The sequence below is a fragment of the Microcaecilia unicolor genome, chromosome 5 (genome assembly GCF_901765095.1).
Source record: "Microcaecilia unicolor chromosome 5, aMicUni1.1, whole genome shotgun sequence".
NCBI classification, from domain to species: domain Eukaryota; kingdom Metazoa; phylum Chordata; class Amphibia; order Gymnophiona; family Siphonopidae; genus Microcaecilia; species Microcaecilia unicolor.
This window is the reverse complement of record NC_044035.1, coordinates 251,154,818-251,172,527: the sequence shown is the minus strand read 5'-3', so window position 1 is coordinate 251,172,527 and position 17,710 is coordinate 251,154,818. Positions and strand designations below refer to the sequence as shown.

General features: G+C 44.7%; 1 protein-coding gene across 1 annotated transcript in view; it reads right to left on the bottom strand.

The window, feature by feature from the left end:
- Positions 1 to 17,710, bottom strand: part of POLQ (DNA polymerase theta) — a 274,424-nt gene that overhangs the window by 37,332 nt on the left and 219,382 nt on the right. Inside the window, 1 exon segment of the mRNA XM_030205030.1 lies at positions 9,922 to 10,034. Coding sequence (XP_030060890.1) covers positions 9,922 to 10,034 — 113 coding nt within the window.

Sequence of the window (17,710 nt, the reverse complement as noted above, 5' to 3'; positions counted from 1 at the left end):
TTCTAACAGTGGAGGAGTGTGGTGTGAAAGCTAGAATAAGTTTTGTTACAATTTGGAATCCATATTTGCAGACCTATCCACCCAGAATTCGCTCTGCATTTCTTAATACCTTGACCATCTAGTTGGTATAGGATTACCTACCCATGTGGTTTATGGAAGTATATGGATTTAATGAGGGGGGAGAGTGTTTCTTGAAAAAATTGTCAACTTAAATATATGTATACTTTTGATGCAAACTGGAATGTGTCAATTTGGTTGAATTTGTATCTTTGATTGTGATGACAAAAATATATTTGACAAATGACATCCACCCTCTGTCCCAGCCTATTTGCACAAATGTCTGACCCCTTATACTTCTTCCCGCCTTCTCTGTTCTTCCTTTGATAATCTACGTTGCATTCCCTCTCCCTTTGTCTATCTACCGTGACACTGCCTTTAGTTATCTGGAACCTTTCCCCTCACCTTTGGACTGTGTCCTCCCTTCCCTCTTTCAAAGCCCTTCTCAAGACTCAATGTTTTTCTAGTAATCTCAACATCTGTCAAGCTATGACCTGCAAAGCGATTACAAATCAAAGCATCCGCTCTTGCTAGGGTCAGGAAGGGCCAAGGTTGCACTGTATCGAGCAGGGCTCCTATGTATTCCAATTGCTGTGCTGGAATACAGGTGGAACTTGGGGTAGTTTATAACGAACTGTAACAGCTCTAGCAACAAATAGTTTTCTGCATGGACTCTCCAAATTTCTCTCTCAGACACATCCACATATAAATCTCACTGTCAGGCCCTGAAGCATACACTTTGGGGCAGTCCACCCTTGTAGTACCTGAAGATTGGTGGGTGGTCATTTAATGCCTATTTTTAAAAAGGGCTCCAGGGGTGATCTTTAAGCTTTCCCCACTTATTTATTCTTTCCAACTCAAGGGAATTTTAGTAACTAATACATAAGCAGGTTAATACCTACACCAGATGGTAAGCGTTGTTTTAAATATCACACACGGCATTTAAAACATTCATGTATATTCAGCACTCCTAGCCTGAACACCACTCTGCTTCTGCCTATCAGTTAGAGCAGTATAGCAAATATAATAAAACTATAATTATAACTTAGAACACTTAGCTATATAGACAGCAGCTGAATATTACCACTATCTGTACAATGAAATACCTAGGCGGAATGCCTTTGCTTTACCCTTGCACAATACAGATAGTGTTGATGTGACTTGTAAGAATTTTCAATGACACTCTCTGTACAGTGCTGCTGAAAATATAGTAATAATCCATGAATTTTCAAATCAATTGAATGTTTGGGAACAAGTTTACTGAAACACCTCTTCCCTCTCCCTTCCAGGTCAAACACAAATAGGTTCAACACAAATAGACAAATAAATATGCAGAAAGTTTGGAAAGAATTCCATAAGCTTGACCCATTTGCTTTTTTTCCCTTCTTTTTAGAAGGATTTCTGTAATGGAAATCAAGTTCATTATATATATATATATATATATATAAAGATTATGCTTACTTTGTTATTGAGTTTACATGCTGTAGAATAATAGAATTGTATCAGACCTTACTGCAGAATATAATCACTGAAAACCTTACTGCAGAATATAATCACTGAAAAGAAAGGTCAAATATATGTCATGCTTATAATTCTCCATGGACAGAATGCATCTTGCAGCCCCACAAATTGAAGTGACTCCCCGTGACGTCACAGTCCCGGAACTCTCAAAGCATTTATCTTTAAAAAGAGCATTAACGTATGAGCTCGTGGTAGCCCACGCTCCCCCACACCATATAAATACCCAGCTACTCCGCCCCCTTGACGGTTTTTTCTTTTCCGCGACGATCCGTCCCGTATCAACCTCTTGTTACTTTTACTTTTCAAAAATTTCTCGTCAATTTAACTTCGCAGCAATTTGTTTCCCAACGATGCCACCCAAACAGGGATTTAAACGCTGCACCGTATGTAATGGGAAGATGTCAGCTACTGACCCCCACGACCGGTGTGTACATTGCCTCGGCAGGGCACACCTCAACATTAGTTGTTCGGCCTGTGCCAACATGCTGCCCCGCACCAGGAAGCTCAGGGAGCTGAAAATGCGGGCCGTGCCTGATCCTCGGCAGCCTACGTCTCCCCACTCACAAGGGGAACAGGCTCAGTTAAAGCGATCACATCAGGACGTGGAACAGCCGCCCAAAACTGCCCTTCCCCAACTCCTTCAACAGCTCACCTCCAAAACAGCTAGTGCTGGGTCTTCCTGCAGCGAAGTGTCCCCTCCACGGCACAGGAAGCGCACGGAGCCGAGTCTGCACTCGAAGCACTCCTCTCCTGCATCTCATCGGCACCGACGAAGTACTTCCACCTCTCGTCGGCACCGAAGCCCCTCCCATCGGCACCGTCATCAGGGCTCCACCCACTCCCATCGACGTCATCGCCAAAGCTCCTCCCACTCCTCTGATCAGCATTACAACTCCTCCCCCCAGCATCTGACAGCCTGTACTTCTTCGCCCATGCTAGCAAACAGGGCTATACAAGCACTCCCCTGTCTCTCACCTCAGGAAGACATAATTGCACAGCCTCTGACAAGCTTTCAGCAGGATGCAGCAGTTTGCATGTCCGGGGAACATAAGGTTTCACCTTCGCACTCAAGCAACCAAGATCTCATGCATCTGCTTCGGGATTTTTTGCAGCAGCACCACACTCATCAGGGTCAAGATACGCGCCCACCGGCAACAGAATTGGCGCAGCCTTGCCGCAGTCACACCTCGTCCGTGTCTACCTCGGCGTCTATGGCAGCGGAGCTGTTCTCTGATTATGACTCCTCTTCACAGCATTCTACGGCAGGTCCCTCTGATCAAGGAGCGGACACGCCAGGTTTGCTATCTGACCCTTCACCAACGCAGCCGTCCAGGACGTCTCAACCCGAAGATGTCTCTTACCCGAATTTTCTCCATCGGCTAGCGGCAGCACTGGGCATACAGTCCACGACCCAGCCAGACCCTAGATCTAAAAAGTTACAGACGCTTCGCTACAAAGAAGCACCAAAGGAAATAATCGCTCTGCCATTGCACGAGGTCCTAGCGGAACAGCATAGAGCCATATGGTCCACACCTTACAGCGTAACACCTACAAAGAAGAGTCTCGACACTAAGTACAGGGTGCAGGAGGCGTTTGGCTTTGGAAAACCGCAATTATCGCATCAATCCATTGTGGTTTGCTCAGCTATGCGGAAGCACAGAAGCTCCAGGGATCATTCCAACTTCCCCCCCACTAAGGACATGAAGCTAATGGATTTGTTGGGCAAACGCATGTACCAAAATACGATGCTAAATGCGCGCATAGGCCTCCATATGTTTCATTACTCAGAGTATCAATTCACTGTCCTGGAAGCTCTGACCAAGGTTGTCAGTTCCTTGCCAGCTCCCATCCAGGCTCAGCTACAACCATCCTTGCATCATCTGGACGAGTGTGCCACGAATCTGATCCGCGCCGCCCATGACTCGTACGACACGTCTGTGAGAGGGGCCGCAGTCGGTATTTTCACACGACGGCTGGCTTGGTTGAAAGCATCTGGACTCCGTGAGGATGTCCACAACAGAGTGGCGGATGCCCCATGTTTAGGCGATAACCTTTTTGGAGACAAGGTCAAGGACATAATCGACAACATCAAGCAGGATTTTACCACGCTTGACACACTAGAAGACGACAGCTTTAATCAGTCTCGTTCTTCAGCTCAACGGCCCTTTTTTAGCCCTTCATATAGTCAATCAAGAAAGAGATTTGCTTACCGTAAACCATACAATACAAATAAGTATGGCTCATCCTCCAAATATAACAGCAAACCAAATAAGTATCAACAATACAAAAAAACTCAGATGGAACGGAGACCCCCAAAACAAGTCAATACTGGGGCTCCGAAGAGCCTACCTTCCCTTTGACCACCTGCCACAGGGTTGGCCGGTGGGGGGCCGTCTGCAGCACTTTGCCCCACAATGGTCCTTGGTCACTTCCGACAAGTGGGTCCTTTCAATTGTCAATAACGGCTATCGCCTAAATTTTGTAAAGACTCCACCTCATTCCCATATTGTCACCTCGCCAATTCAAGCAACCCATCAGCAATGGGTCCAGGAAGAAATTGCCCGTCTTCTCCAAATCAGGGCAATCGAGTCAGTTCCACAAACTCAAATCAACACGGGGTTTTATTCCAGATTTTTTGTAATCCCAAAGAAAAAAGGTGGACTCAGGTCGATTCTAGACTTGAGACCCCTCAACACCTACATCAAGAAGGAGAAGTTTCGAATGACAACGTTACAAGTGATCCTTCCCCTACTAGATCAGCATGCCTGGATGGTTTCATTAGACCTTCAGGATGCATATCTGCACATCCCAATTCACCAGGCATACAGAAGATACCTTCGTTTCCAAATGCAAACAAGTCATTACCAGTTTCGGGTACTGCCTTTCGGCCTGTCCTCTTCTCCACGGGTTTTCACAAAATGTGTCATCACTGTCGTCTCTTATCTTCGCCAGAGAGGAATAGCAATTTTTCCTTACTTAGACGATTGGCTGATATCCTCTTCCTCAGTTCAAGAGACGACGCAAGCCCTTCAGGAAACTTTAACGTTACTACAAGTGTTGGGATTTCTGGTCAATTACAAGAAGTCGCAGCTGCAACCGGTGCAAACCCTTCAGTTTATAGGGGCAACGCTCCATACGCCACAGGCGTTGGCATATCTGCCTTTAGAGAGGGCCCTGCGTATCCAGAAGCTCATACACCTGCTGTCCGGGCACACTCATGTCACAGCCCGAGAGGTGTTGGTTCTTCTGGGCCACATGGCAGCCGCAATACCGGTGGTATGTTATGCCAGGTTGCATATGCGGTCGCTGCAGTGGCAGCTGAGAGACCACTGGGTTCAAGCCCTGCATCCACTGTCAATGCTAATACCGTGGCCAGGCAGCCTGCAAGTGTCTCTTCAGTGGTGGACTTTTCCACCGAATCTTTTACAGGGTATGCCGTTCCGCCGCAAACAACCCACCTGTTGTCTTACGACAGATGCCTCCAAGCTGGGCTGGGGTGCGCATTACGGACCGCACAAAACACAGGGCCTCTGGACCCCGGAGGAGGCCCAGTGCAGCATCAATCTTCTGGAGCTCCGAGCAGCAAGACTCGCTCTCAAAGCTTTCCAGCAACACCTCAGTCATCAACATATTCAAATATACACAGACAACCAAGTGACAATGTTTTATATCAACAAGCAAGGAGGCATGGGCTCATGGCAGCTGTGCAAGGAGGCCATGCGGATTTGGAAGCATGTTCTGGCTCTACAATCCACGGTAACAGCAGCTTATATACCGGGGAAGCAGAACTTACTGGCCGATTCGCTCAGCAGACAGCTCCTGCCGCACGAGTGGTCACTGAAGAACACTGTTACGCAAGAACTATTCAACAGGTGGGGACACCCTCTAGTCGACCTCTTTGCGTCCCCACAGAACGCCAAATGTCCCAAATTCTGCTCCAGGTTTCCCAGTCGGAGAAGAATAGCGGAAGATGCGTTCCAGATTCCTTGGACGGAAGGTCTCTTTTACGCCTTCCCTCCGCTACCGCTCATTTCAAAAGTTTTACAGAAGGCAAAGTGCGACGGCACTTCTCTCATTCTAGTGGCACCGCATTGGCCTCGTCAGCCCTGGTTTCCAGTTCTACTGCGGATGCTACAACAACCTCCAATTCCGTTGCTTCTGGTTCCAGATTTGCTCACGCAGAACCAAGGCACGCTGCTACATCCGGACCCCCAGTCACTCAAACTTATGGCGTGCTTACTGGGTCCGCAACGTCTTTGATTTTTTCGCAGGAAGTGCTTCAGGTTTTAATTGCTTCCAGGAAGAAATCTACATTGAAGTCCTATGAATCAAAGTGGCGACGATTCACTCTGTGGTGCTCCTCTCGCCACTTCATTCCACAAACAGTATCCATTTCGCATGTTTTAGAATATCTTCTGCATCTTGCGAAATCTGGTCTGTCTTACTCATCCATTAGGGTTCATTTGGCAGCTCTATCAGTGATGCATGATACTATTGACAACCGCACGCTTATGCAGCATCCACTGTCTAAGCGGTTTCTAAAAGGAGTCCTGCACTTGTACCCCCCGCTTCGTCCACCAGCGCCAGCATGGGATCTTAACTTGGTGCTTACTGCACTCATGAGACCACCTTTTGAACCATTGGACAGTGCAGAAATGAAATATGTTGCGTGGAAAACTCTATTTCTTATAACACTAACATCCGCACGTCGCATTGGAGAAGTTCAAGCACTAGTGCATTACCCCCCGTACACACAGCTGCTGCATGATAAGGTTATCCTGCGTACGCATCCTAAATTTCAACCAAAGATCGTCTCGCCCTATCATTTGAATCAGATGATTGTGTTACCGTCTTTCTATCCTCCACCGCATGAAGCTGAGGAACACAGACAACTTCACACTTTGGATTGTCTGAGAGTTCTTGGTATCTATCTTAAGCGAACAAAGTGTATAAATCATCCGTCTCAGTTGTTCCTGTCCTGGAGGTCTACTGTGCATCCGAAACCAATTAACAAAAACACCTTGTCGCAATGGATCGCAAAGTGCATTGCTTTGTGTTATCAACAAGCCCAATCTCACTCAACAGGAGTTTTCAAAGACATTCCACATGTCACTGCTCATCGTCTGAGGGCCAAGGCGGCCACAATGGCTCATTTGCAAAGGACACCTTTATTGGATATATGTAGGGCTGCCACATGGTCAACTATGCATGTGTTTACAAAGCACTACTGTATTGATGCTGCCTCGTCTGCTGAAACAGAATTTGGACAGGCAGTGTTATCGGCCGGTGTTTGAGGCGTCAACTTCCACCTCCTCCTGCCACAGGTATCAGTTTATTTCACTTTTTAATTGATGTGTTGGCTGTTTATACTGTTACCTGTGTAGCTGGGGAGTCTTCAATTTGTGGGGCTGCAAGATGCATTCTGTCCATGGAGAAATATAAGTTGCTTACCTGTAACGGTAGTTCTCCTTGGACAGATCATCTTGCAGCCACACAAACCCACCCTACCCACCCTGCAGTTGACGCCAGCTTTTAAAAGAACCGTCAAGGGGGCGGAGTAGCTGGGTATTTATATGGTGTGGGGGAGCGTGGGCTACCACGAGCTCATACGTTAATGCTCTTTTTAAAGATAAATGCTTTGAGAGTTCCGGGACTGTGACGTCACGGGGAGTCACTTCAATTTGTGTGGCTGCAAGATGATCTGTCCAAGGAGAACTACCGTTACAGGTAAGCAACTTATATTTAACTAGCTTGTTAGCAGGAAGTAGGCCAGAATCATCTCAGGAGTTTGGAATGTTTTAATTAACAGAGAATGAAGGAGGTGTAGCTGGAAGGGCAAGGAAGGGAATCATTATATTTTCTTTCTTCACATTACTTGTTAACCAGAACTATAGCACCTGTTGATTGTGAGATAACAGTATTCCTGGCTATTTAAGGTTACATTGAATCAATACTGACAGACTGCAGACTGAGTTTTCCTTATGTTCAGTGGTCTCCCTGCATGCAGGCTTGATTTACAAAGAAAGATCTTTATATAATTAAACCCAGAGTTCTGCGAGTTTCTTCGGTACAGGGAAAATTTCCATAACAATTTCTGTAATATGTTTTCATTTGGCTGGCTCAGATATATGGATGATGAAAAACAACAAAGCAGTGGAATCAAATGTATTTATTGGAACAATACCCGACGTGGCCACGTTTCGCCCTCAGGCTGCGTCAGGGGTATAAACTATCAAAAGTGTATGTAAATATATCATACACACTAGTAGTTCCAAAATCTAGTTCCATTTATCTGCTACTTCCAACTGAACTGTTCAGTTGGAAGTAGCAGATAAATGGAACTAGATTTTGGAACTACTAGTGTGTATGATATATTTACATACACTTTTGATAGTTTATACCCCTGACGCAGCCTGAGGGCGAAACGTGGCCACGTCGGGTATTGTTCCAATAAATACATTTGATTCCACTGCTTTGTTGTTTTTCATCTACTGTTTTGTAAGCAGTTGTGTGCCTTTTTGTTTTTTTTGTCAGATATATGGATGAAATATTGTTTTAATGCTTTTTACTTCCTGGCTTTAAGATGACAAGAGGTGAATGTTCAGGAATGGGTGTAGATTTTCTATAACCATTATATATAACCAACAGGCCTGACGCTAGTATGCTTTGAGCACTGTAATACAGAAATGTAATTGGCTGCATGGTGGCCTTAAAGTAAGGTATGCTTGAATCATCTTAAATGAAATTACAGGCAGCTATTACTAGAGAAGGGTTTGAAGATAAAGCATAGTATGAAAATGGCTTCAAAAAATAAATAAACCAAATAAAATGCTTATGATTTTCAAAATGGAAAATAAAAAATACGAGTAATAGTTTCTCATAAATGTCTTTAACAAAGGCATATTCAGTAAAAGGTTCTCTAGCTGGAGAAAACACGTTACCTGGATGTCAGATTTGTTTGCAAATAGGGGGCCTGAACAACAAAAACAGTTACGCATATCATAGTAAATTAATGTAACATAGTAAATGACGGCAGATAAAGACCTGAACGGTCTATTCAGTCTGCCCAACAAGATAAACTCATTTTACATGGTATGTAATACTTTATATGTATATCCAAGTTTGATTTGTCCCTGCCTTTCTTAGGGCACAGACCGTAGAAGTCCGCCCTGCACCGGTTTTATTCTCCAAATACCAGCGTCACCACCCAATGTCCATGGTGCTTGAGGTCTCTAAACATTTTTACAAAGCATCAAGTAGTCTTAAATTTCCATCCAGTGCTGTTCAAATGAAACTATGAGGCGTATTTTCAAAGCACTTAGACTTACAAAGTCCCATACTAACTTATGGAACTTTGTAAGTCTAAGTGCTTTGAAAATGAGTCACTTAGGGGCCCTTTTACAAAGCTGTGGTAAGCACTAATGCGTGCTTACTGCAACTTAAGATCGTGTACCCCCGGAATATGCTGAGGTGTCCTGTGATAAATTTTTGAATATGCGAACATAAACAACATGCTTAAATATTTTTTTTACATTTTTTCAGAGGGGGTGTGTCTGGGACAGTGAGTGGGCACATCTATACAAATTGGTTAGTGTGTTGGTATTGCCACACACTAACTGATTAGTGCAGGATTAATGCTCGAGTCCCTAAGGCCTACAAAATAGGTGGCTTTACGGGTTCAAGGTGCTAATAGCCATGTTCTAATGAGAAAATTAGCATGTGGCCATTAATGAAAAAATAGGAAATTTGGCCATTTTACCCCTGTGGAAAAATGGCCTTAGTGCTTGGGGAAGACCTGTGTAAGGACGAGCTGAGGCCACTTTTTACCACAGTTTGGTAAAAGGGCCCCTTATTTTGTATTTATGAATAAAGAACTGTAGAAAATTTGAAAAGAATGCTTTCATATTTCTCTGTTTCTATTTCCAATAAATTTATACCTTTCAGAAGAATTTTTTGAATGGACAAAAAAGTATATAAAATGTGGCATTTTTCATGGGGGTTTTTTGTTTTGTTTTTAACTTTTTCTCTTTTGCTGAAGTGATTGTGAAATTACAAAATCCCAGTAAATTCACAATACAAAACAGGCTAAAATTATTTTAAGCAGAAATGGTATATCTCGGGCATTGCTTTATTGATAGTCAAACCAACTACAGTCTCTCTTTTACTCCTTCGCCTTTCCACTAGGCTAGCTGTTTCTACATTATCTCTGCTGAATCATATCACAATGACTGATTACCAATTTTGCAACAGGAACAGGAGCCAACCCGTTTAAAATTCAGACAAATGTACACATTCCCATGATGGATATTAACAGTAAGCAGACAATACAAATCAAAGGATTACCTGGGAAAGGTACAAAAGCATGTCTCATACTAACAGAAAATGGCATCCCCTTCTCCAAGGGCATCTCCTCCAACAGTAACCTGGGTACATCAGGCAAAATTTTATAGCGCTTTCTACCTCTGCAAGAAACAAAGAGTCACATGCTAAGTAAATGGTCTGAGCTTTGTTTATTACTTTAATGGCCAGAAATACCAGGCAGACATACCTGCTATTCTGCTTAAAAATTAGTTTGAAAAGCAAGGACAGTGGGGTTATTTTATTTATTTATTTAATTTTAACTTAGCATCCTTAGTCTACTGGCAATCAGATCAGTTTTACAGACATTAGGAAGGCTGATTTCAGACATCAGCAACTAGGGTCTTTGATAAACTCTGTAGCACATTTTCATTTGTAGTTTAAAGGGTACTTTGTATGGATTTTACTAAACCTAAGGCATGACCCAATGAAATACGTGTAAAACATTTCTTTATACATAACCTGTCTTTAACACTGCCATAGTAAGAGAATTTGAGGCCCTGTGGGAGAAACTGTAAAAAGCACCTCCCACCCTTCTGCTTTCATCAAGCAGGTAGCAATAACAGTTCTGTCACTGCATGTCATCTCTGGCAGCTCAGTCTATTCCTCTTTCTCATAGATATGTCCCTCTACCACCATACGTTTTACACACCCTCTGGATCAAGAACATAAGATAATCCCTCTTTAGTGGAAGGAGGGTAGAGGATGAGAAACTAGAGGATGTTTTAAATAACCATAATAAAAGACTAAAAGCAGATAAGTACCCAAAACATAACATCTATTCAGAAATATTGAGCACAGACACCTCAACGCTCACGCTCTCAAAGTGAACTATTACTGGACAAAGTGTCTTTAATTAGTCACTTTGCTCTCAAAATGTTTTAATAATCAAATTATATAAACCTTGGTGGAGAAAAAGACCAGACTGCTAATAATGCCTTGGACAAAAAACTCCACCCAGTCCTCTTCAGCTTATAGGGCCAAAAAACTCCACCCAGTCCTCTTCAGCTTATAGTCCAAACTTCAATCATTTATCTATCTGAAATATAGAAAGTTTTCAAAAACACAAATTCTCAAAGACGCTACACTTATTTTGTAATGAAGAAATGCAATTGACTCGATGTCTCTTGGTTGATCCAATCCCAATCCCTATCCCTACAAGAGCCTCTTCAAGACTGCATCAGAGGGTCTGGATACAAACGTTCTTTCCAGAATTAATAGACCAAGATGGCAGCTTCATAAATCCTCAATGCCAATATTCATGTGGATCAATGGCAAAGCAGCTGGCTCATCAAAAGAACACCCAAGTGAATTCTAATCATATCAGAAAAATGCATTCCATTCAATCTGTGTGTTCAAACCTAATGGTTCCACTATATTTAACATAAATATCCATTTCTGTTCTCTTTGGCATAGCATCCTTCGCATATCATCTCCTCTTAACATACTTTGCTCTTGATCGATTACTGTGCACACTGAATTTGAAAAAGCATCCAGACAATGACATACCAAGAGTTTATTTAACTTTCCTCGGGTCGCAAAATGACAATGTTTGAGCATCCTGGTTTTAAAAGCTCTAGATAACTGAATCACATTCCACAGTTGCCACAGACAAGTTCTTAAATAAATGACATTTACAGAAGAACATGTGGTGGTATGTTTGAAAACAAAGACTCATCTAGTTTTGGGTCCTCAAGCTGTGTGCCTTCCATTGTCATTAATGGAAACAGTTGTTCACCAGCCTGCACAGTCCAAATATCTGATTTACATTTTTTTTTTTTTTTTAATCACTCAAACTTCTATTCCTGCAATATGTCATCTGACATCAAGTGGATGCAAAACATTTATGAACCCCTAGTACCTGCCAAAATTTTAAAATAATTTTTGATACAAGTTCAGATGACCTAGGGGCTCATTTTCAAAGCACTCAGACTTACAAAGTTCCATAGGTTACATTGGCAACTTTGTAAGTCTAACTGCTTTGAAAAAATGCCTACTAGTGTACTTCATCACACAGGCAACAGTGTCATCAGCAGATTCTGACAACTGTAATAGCGAACTCTGTACAATACTTGCTTTCTAGCTTGTTTTAATATTTTCACTGTATATCCTCTATCCAGCTATTTTTGTGCAAACAGGAAGAGGAAGCCCAATACTCTGCCATAGAAGTACTAGTTCTCCTGAAACACAAAAGCTGAGAGATTAAACATAGTCATACCGAAGTAGAATACTTCTGTCTATAGATAAACAATTTCGTGTCAATCTATTTCACTACCACATCTAAAAAGGTGACTGGATAGCAGCATTACAGGAGTTTAAATATGTAACAGATTTATGGAGTTAATCTTCAGTTCTCCAAAGACAAGCAGGCTGATATTCTCACAAGTGGGTGACGTCACGTCGGCCCCGGAGGATTTTAAAGCAAAATCTAAAAATCTCTTTTACGGCGTTCTGTCGCGCGAGCGACCGTACTGCGCATGTGCGCACACATCTTCCCGCTCGCTGTGCGTACACGCCCCTCAGTTTTTCTTTTTCCGCGTCTGAGGAGACACGGAGTTCGTTAGTGCTTCATGTTTTCTTCAGGTCCTCGGAGTAAAATCTCTTTTTTTATTTTACCCTTTTGGGTGTTCTTTATTTTTTTCATTTGTACTTTTTCATGGCAGGCTCATTGTGGCTTATATATACAGGTACTTTTTGTACCTGGGGCAAGGAAAAGTTAAGTAATTGCCAAAGTCACAAGGGGCTGTGCCTGAAATGAAAACAAAGCACTTCTCTTTTTCTTTTTTCTTATTAAAAGTGCTGGTAAATTGTTATCTGTGGGCTCTCTCTTGCCAGCAAAGTAAAACAAGCCCACATTTTTAGGATCCATTTACTAAAATTTACAAATGGCTCTCGAGAGCTGTGAGAGCCTGCTTCAGCACACCACTGTCTTTAAGCCTCACAAGTGGTGAACGTGTATGTCACAGGAGAAAAGCATAAGCAGGTGCAACCCTGGTCAGCCACTGAATGGGCAACCTGGTGACACAAAATCAGTGGTGTAACCTTTGAAGTGAGTCTCCACCCGCCTCGGCGCCTCCTGCTCTGCAGGTCATTCGGGCGCATCGGCGGATGTGTCTTGGGCCGGATCATCTCCCTGAGAAGTGCAAGTAGTGTCTCAAAGACGAGACGTATGCTACTTGCCAGGGATGCCCAAAGGAGATCAATTTTGGAGTCCGACAGAGACCGATGCACGCTGGGTATAGTTATGCATCGAGTAGGTCTCCACCTGCCTCGGCGCCTCCTGCTTGGCAGGTCATTCGGGCGCATCAGCGGGTGTCGGTACCATCGGTGCCCAGAGCTTTGCTCCCTCTGTTATGGAGGTATCCGGGCTTCAGACATCAGTTGGTGCCGAGAGCGTTGCTCCCTCTGTTATGGAGGTATCCTGGCATCGGACGTCGATACACCGGTACCAGGTATCAACGGTGCCATCGGTACCGGGTATCATCGGTGCCGTGGATACCATCGGTACCGGGTGTCATGGGTACCGTCGGTACCGAGTATCATCGGTACCATGGGTGCCGTCGGTACCGAGTATCATCGGTGCCATGGGTACCGTTGGTACCGAGTATCATCGGTGCCATGGGTAGTGTCGGTACCAGGAACATTGGTACCATGGTTGGTGCCATGGGTCCCGTCGGTACCGGGTATCTTCGGTACCATGGGTCCCGTCGGTACCGGGTATCATCGGTACCATGGGTACCGTCGGTACCGAGTGTCATCGGTACCGGGTATAATGGGCACCATCGGTACCGGGTATCATGGGCACCATCGGTATCAAGTATCATGGGTACCATCGGTACCAGGTATCATCGCTCATCGGTACCGAGTATCATGGGTACCATCGGTACTATGGGTACCATCGGTACCAGGTATCGTCGGTACCATGGATACCATGGGTATCAGGTATCATGGATACCGTCGGTACATGAGTACCATCGATACCAGATATCATGACCAGGTACCATCAGTGCATGGGTGCCATTGGTACCAGGTGTCATGAGCACCGTCGGTACCATGTGTACCATCGGTACCGTCGGTGCTGTTGGTGCCGGATATCATGGGTACCATCGGTACCACATGTCATGGGTACCATCGGTACCAGGTATCATGGGTACCATCGATACCAGATATCATGACTATCATCGGTACCAAGTACCATGGGTACCATTGGTACCGGGGGTCATCGGTACCATGTGTACCATCGGTACCGTCGGTGCCATGGGTACTATCGGTACCATCGGTCACATCTCTGTTATGGAAGTCATCTGGCAGTCTGGTTTCGAATCCCTTGCATTTCCAGATTTTGTCCTTGGCTTCGGTACCATGGGTACCATTGGATGCCATTGGTGCTACCGCCTCCTGCGGCATCTGGCTTTTCACCTGGGATTAGATCTCCTTCACCGATGCTGCCTCTGGTATTGGTGTTCGCAGCCTACTGGGGCAACTTCTCGACCCCGTCGTAGAACTTACCGCGCCTCCATATCGGACGCGTTTGGATCTGAGCTGCTCTGTTTGAGTAGTTAGCTCAATTCAATGATGGTTCATCTGATGAACATGAAGGTCATGGGGTTTTCTCTGCTGTGAATCCTCTAGATCTTCTATCTGTCTTGACACATTACAGTGGAGATTGTGAATCAGCCCAAGGCCCCAGATGCTCGAGGTCCTGGACTATCCATCTTCACCTAAGTCTTCTGCTAGAGGATTCTGCTCTCAGAACATATAGGAGTTCTAAGAACTTGCCTCGGTGGCCCCGGGGCCAGAGCATACATCCTTAACCTCTTTTGGGGGAATGGCGTACTAGGCTGGCACGATCGCGTCAAAAATCAACTCCTGCCAGATCTTTACTAGCATTCCCGCTGGCTAACCCTTTTCACCAGGTGGTCAGGTACCACACGGTGTGTCGCAGGTTCCTGTCCAGGGGCATTTTCGACACTTGTAATGTAACATCTAGATTTCTACGCTAGGTATAGTGATGCGCAGACTCTCATGACTGTGTCCCTCTCACCTGGAGGAGGGGACTCAGCAGAAATTTGTAGATATTCTGTGCATACACTGCCTCATCTCGATTTAAGAGAAGAGTAGTTTTCCTTGTGCCTTAAGGAATCGTACGTATACTCCTACTTCTCGACAGCCGGTTCAGGCTATGCCTCAGCACGCTCGTTATAGTCAACGGCGTGCACCTAACCAAGCCCCTGCAGCTATTCCGCAGAAACCAGGGACGGGTTTTTGACTGGCTCCAATTCAGCATAGCCTATATTAAAAAAAAAAAAAAACGTACCGGCCAATCTGCCTGTCGGGGGGAAGTTTAAATTTTCTCCACCAAAGGTGACTTCTTTTAACCTCCAACCGGGGTTTTTTTTCAAATAGTCCGGTTAGGATACATTCTCAATCTGGAATCAAACCCTCCACATTGCTCATTGGGAGCTTAATCCTTTAGCTTCCATCACAAGTGGGTACTTGCGGAGGAACTCTCTGCCCTTCTCAGCGACGATGCAGTCGAGCCCGTTCCTTCAGGGCAAAAAGGGTTGAGATTCTATTCCAGGTGCTTCCTTGTGGGTTGCGTCCCATCATAGACATCAGGGGCCTAAACAGATATTTGATTCAGGATGCTTTCCCTGGGCATCCTTCTTCCCATACTTCAGGAAATCGATTGCTTATGCTCTCTGGACTTACAGGATACTTATATCCACTTTGCGTCCAGAGTATGTTTTTCCTAGTGCCTGGCTGTTGTTGCAGCGTATCTTCATAGACTGGGAGTGCATGTCTTCCCTTAAAACGATATTGTCCGTCTCAACGGATTACAGCACAGTAAATATTGAGACTTCTAGGCACATGGCTTCCACGGTTCACGTAACTCCCATGGCACTTTTACACATGACATCCGCTCAGTGCATCCTAGCTTCCCAGCGGTAATCCCTTTACAAGTGGTCAATTCTTTCCATTTTGATTCTGAGGCGTCCCGTCCAACTTACTCAGTCACAAAAGCTGCTGACGAAGGTTGCATCCCTCCTGGCAATTCAACCAAACAATCGGGTTGTGATGTACTCGATAACAAAGGAGTATTGGATCTTGCCCTCTGAGTCAGGCTGTCATGCAGATGTAGCGGTAGGCCTGCCAACGCGGCATGTTTCTCCAAGTCAATTATCTAGTTGCCGTAAACAGCAGTCTGGCCGACAGACTGAGCAGGATAATGCTACAGTCATGATTGTTGGCATGGCTATAGCTCGTAAGTTCTTCAGGAAGTGAGATACCCCCTCAGTGGATCTTTTTGCTTCTTAGTCCAATCACAAAGTCCCTCACTTCTGTTCCAGACTGCAGGTTCACGGCAGGTTAGCATCGGATGCCTTTCTCCTTCATTGGGGGACAGGCTTTCTGTATGCGTATTCTCCCATACATCTGGTCGAACAGACTTTGCTAATTTCTCAAGCAAGATTGTGGAGCCATGATTCTGATTGCTCCCTTCTAGTTGCATCAGATATGATTCCCTCTTCTTCTGGAGTTGGAATGTTTTCCAGCTCTCATTACGCAGAACGAGGGGGTGCTGCTACATCCCAACCTCCAATCTCTGACTCACACGGTCTGGAGGTTGAGAGTGTGGGTTTCGTTGAGTCTTCCAGAGAGTATCTCCTGACTCTTGCTTGCTTCCAGATAAGATTCCACAAAGAGGTGTTATTCTTTTTCATGGAAGAGGTCTGCCGTCTGGTGTGACAGCAAGGTCCTAGATCCTGCCTCTTGTCTTATACAGACCTTGCTTGAGTTTTTTTCTACACCTGTCTGAGTCTGGTTTCAAGACCAATTCTGTCAGTGTTCATCTTCGTGCAATAAGGGCTTATCATCAATGTGTAGAAGGTTAGCCTTTAGCTGTCCACTTCATGGAAGGTTTACTTCTCCCCCAATAGTGAAAGAATTCCTTGTATGTGTCTAGGGGGGGTAAATCCGTTGGGCTTAGCACCCCCAATAATTTTGAAAGTTGGCTCTTATGCTTCAGTCAAAGCCCCTATCACTCCTTATCCAGTATCCTGGGGTTTCAAAGTTGTTTTTTATCCAGCTGCTGCATGCTCAATTCGGGCCACTGGATTTCTGCCATCTGAAGTATTGGACCTGGAAGGTCGTTTTCCTTGGTGGCTGTTCCTTCAACTCGTAAGGTCGGTGAGCTTCAGACTCTAGTAGCTCAAGCGCCTTACCTTACTTCTCATCTTAACAGAGTAGTTCTTCACATGCAGACAAAGTTCTTACTGGCGCTGGTATCAGAGTACCAACTGATCCAGTCAATTGTCTTGTCAACATTCTTTCTCCCTCATCTTACAAGCCCTGGCGAAAGCATGCTGCGCACTTTTTACATGGAGCGGATGAGCTCCCTCGGGCAGTCCGCCCAGTTGTTTATTTCTTTTAATGCCAGTTGCTGTCGGAAACCACACCATTTCTTCTTGGCTAGCAGATTGCATCTCCTTCGTTTTTGTCCAAGCTGGACTGACTCTAGAGGGCCATGTCACGACTCAGAAAAATTAGAGCCATGGCTGAGTCGGTGGCTCATCTAAAGATCAGTTACTATTAAAGAGATCTGCAAGGCTGCGGTGTGGTCATCAGTCCACACATTCACATTTCACTACTGCCTTCAGCAGGATAGCCGACGCGACAGTCGGTTTGGGCAGTCGGGGCTGCAGAACTTATTTGGGGTTTAGAATCCAACTCCAACCCTCCTAGGCCCATTTTTGTTCTGTTCCAGGCTACACTC